Source organism: Fopius arisanus, unplaced genomic scaffold (genome assembly GCF_000806365.1).
Source record: "Fopius arisanus strain USDA-PBARC FA_bdor unplaced genomic scaffold, ASM80636v1 scaffold00038, whole genome shotgun sequence".
NCBI lineage: Eukaryota > Metazoa > Arthropoda > Insecta > Hymenoptera > Braconidae > Fopius > Fopius arisanus.
This window is the reverse complement of record NW_011887777.1, coordinates 941,535-944,627: the sequence shown is the minus strand read 5'-3', so window position 1 is coordinate 944,627 and position 3,093 is coordinate 941,535. Positions and strand designations below refer to the sequence as shown.

At 34.2% G+C, this 3,093-nt stretch overlaps 2 protein-coding genes across 2 annotated transcripts in view; both read left to right on the top strand.

Moving 5' to 3' along the window:
- Positions 1-305: 305 nt before the first annotated feature.
- On the top strand, positions 306-3,053 carry LOC105266456 (serine/threonine-protein kinase RIO2). Its single transcript, XM_011304629.1, has 3 exons — positions 306-641; positions 1,027-1,640; positions 1,726-3,053. Exons 1-2 carry the CDS (start codon positions 328-330, stop codon positions 1,565-1,567), a joined length of 855 nt encoding a protein of 284 aa, XP_011302931.1. The 5' UTR covers positions 306-327; the 3' UTR covers positions 1,568-1,640; positions 1,726-3,053.
- The window catches only part of LOC105266457 (sorbitol dehydrogenase), a 7,771-nt gene continuing 7,582 nt past the window's right edge, over positions 2,905-3,093 (top strand). Inside the window, exon 1 of the mRNA XM_011304630.1 lies at positions 2,905-3,052. Within this exon, the coding sequence (XP_011302932.1) occupies positions 2,999-3,052 (54 nt within the window). The 5' untranslated portion in view covers positions 2,905-2,998. The remainder of the gene's footprint in view (positions 3,053-3,093) is intronic.

Here is a 3,093-nt window from a genome sequence, read left to right as displayed (position 1 = left end):
TTTAATTTAAAAATTGTGAAAAAATAAGACTATTGGATTAAACAAAAATTAATATTTGACTGAGACTTACGAATAGAAAATTTCATTTTTTTATTGGACAATGCAAACAAAGTTTAAGTTTTTTGGGGGTTTTTCTTAAAACAATTTTTAAAAAGGAGAAAACACAATATTCGACAAAAACTTCAAATTCATTAAAAAATTGGAAGTGAAATAGAATAATTAAAATGTACTTTACGGAAATCAATGATTACCATTATTGGAACATGTTCAAAATATCAGAATTCTCTCCGGTTGGAATGAAAAAAAAATGTAAACGGCTAAAAATCAATGGTTTTGATTTTTGCATTTGTTTGTAGATGTGGAGTCCATGAAGTAGATAACGTTGAAAACCTTTACGATCAACTAATGGACCTGATAGTGAGATTCGGGAATCACGGCGTTATTCATGGAGATTTCAATGAGTTCAACATCATGATTACTAATGAGGGAAAACCTGTAGTCATAGATTTCCCTCAGATGATTTCCACTGAACACGTTAATGCTGAATATTACTTCGAGAGGGATGTGAAATGTATTAGGGACTTCTTCAGACGTAGGTTCGGGTATGAAAGCGAACTATATCCATCGTTTAAGGATATCGAGTGAGTATTATGTTGAAAATTAACGTAAACTGCCATTTTACGATTTATCTCAGTTGTACAATGGTAAATTTTAACCACTTGAAATTCTAAATGGATAAATTACCGAAGGAGATCTTAGAATCTACTATTCGGGATTTCGGAATATTTTTCAGAAATTCGACTGTGAAAAAAGATGACTTGCAATGAATTTATTCAACTAAGTAATTTTTCGAGAAATATTTCGGAATTTAATAGATTTAATGGAAATTTTATAAAGACCTTTTTTGAAGTTTTTCTCCCTCTCTATGTATGAGATATTCCCCGCAAACTCCACTAGGAAACAAGTCGAACTACCTTTGATTTCTTTTTTTTTCGTCCTGTGTCTTTATTATTTAATATTTTTTAGTCGTGAGGATTGCGTTGATGTGGAAATAAAAGCAAGTGGCCTGACGAGGCAGATGGAAAAAGATTTGCTGATTGAAATGGGAATCGAAGAGGGTGAGGAGACTCCTGAAGAACTCCTGAACGCCGTAGACTCTCCTGAGGATCAGAACATAGAGATTCTTCCTGATAATTTCGATGAGCAGCAGGATTTGCCTTCAGACGAACATATCTGCTCCGTAGAACTCCCAGATACTACAAGTATTGAGACTCATCAGCAGAGGGAAGAAGATGACGTCGTTCCGGAATTAATCAATCTTTCAATGGCAGTAAATAGTTCTGACCTGGAGTATGACTCGAGAAGTGTCAGAAGCACCTCGACCACAGCGACAATTCCTCCTGAAGTGATTAAGGCGCGTGCAAAGCTAGCTCTTCAGAAAAGAAATAAGAAAGCTCAATCGAGAAAGATTCTGGCTAAGGGAGAGGCCAGTGCCACCACTAGAATTCGACGAGACAACAGGGACAACATTCAACAGTCCACTGGTGGATTCTGGGGGGGGGATTAATTACTAAAATCTCTTGTTCTCCTTTAACCCACGGAAATATCTCCTCTCTGTGTATGATAAGTCGGTTAAAAATGTATTTTATTATTAAAGTTTCAATGCGCTGTTGATTGCAGCTGTGAGTCTTGCAAAATCTTGTGTTTACTTACTCTGTTTTGTAGATAAGAACTGACGTAACTGAATTGACGGTTGAAGGCCGCACGCGGTTATCATCCACAAATTGATTGGAATTAATTCACATCTTTAGAGGTCCTTTCAAGACGAACTCGAGGAAATTGGGGAGAAATTGACGAGTGCGTCGGAACAATTAAAAATTATTTCTCCTGTTGAATAAAGCAGAAGACAAAGGATTGTTGAAATTTTTTTAAAAGTTTCAATTACAGATAAAATTAGTACATTGTTCATTGTCTTCAGTATAGAAATGATATGGTGATCTTTAGTATAGAAATGATATATGATAATTTCCATTTCACACTTTTATTTTCATGTTGCTGTGCAGTAACTCTCGATTAAAATTTATCAAGTTTACGGCTGAATTGCAGCATCGGAAAAATGAAGATGTCAAATTACAGTTGAATAGTTTAAACTGTGGTATAACAACCGATGGAAACGATTATATTCGTATAATAGAAGTAAAATTCAAGTATAAATTGAATAATACTTTTCAATCACTAACTGGTACATTAAAAATGTCCATTACATGAAAATTTATTAATTGACAACTTGATATTATTCTGCATCTTTCTATCGAAATTATTAAAAAATATGAAAAAGTAATGACTAATGCCGATGTGTGCTCAGTTATAAATAGTAGAAAATCTGCGATTAGACACTTTGGCTCACATTATCTGAACAGGTTTATCAATTTCTTTTCATCGATAATTACTCATGCAATAGAGGAACCCTTATATTTCCTCCTAATGCTAACAGATATCATGTAGTAAGGGAGTTTGTAAGCAACTTTAAAAAAAAGAGAAAAGTTATGATGTCCCTGAAAATCAACGACTTGGAATCAATTACTTTTAATGTCGGCCTCGATGAGTACTGAAATAAATTCCTGAAAAGTATCCATTTTGCTTTGGTAATGAGACAGATGTTTACATAAAAATCTAGCAAATTTTTTTACAAACTATTCTATTCTAATGAAGACGAAAAAATTGTGATATTTTCTCCGGGAAATCTGTAACATTTTGTCATGCGATGCTTGTAATCAACTTTGAAAAGAAAAAAACTAAATGAAAATAAAGTCCTGATGTTTCTCGGGATATAACGGTTTGCAATCACCGACTTTTTATGCCGAGTGATGATAAGGATAGTGTTTATACGTTCTGCTTTGAGTAGACGAGCACTCGGTGCTCATTCCGTCAGTGTTCATCGAAGAAACACCAGCTTTCTGATTTCCTGCTCGTGCTCGACACGTGAGAAGAAATAATTATGGCAGCAAATAATCTTACTGCTATCCTTTACGGTATCAACGATATTCGCCTGGTTAGTGCAATTTTATTCTGTTATTTATCATTCATTCATTC

Excerpts from the sequence above, each read along its gene's own strand:
- LOC105266456 (XM_011304629.1), top strand. The coding sequence starts at position 328 with ATGGTTTTGATTTTTGCATTTGTTTGTAGATGTGGAGTCCATGAAGTA. Across the intron at positions 642-1,026 it reads CCATCGTTTAAGGATATCGA|TCGTGAGGATTGCGTTGATG; the intron begins GTGAGTATTATG and ends AATATTTTTTAG.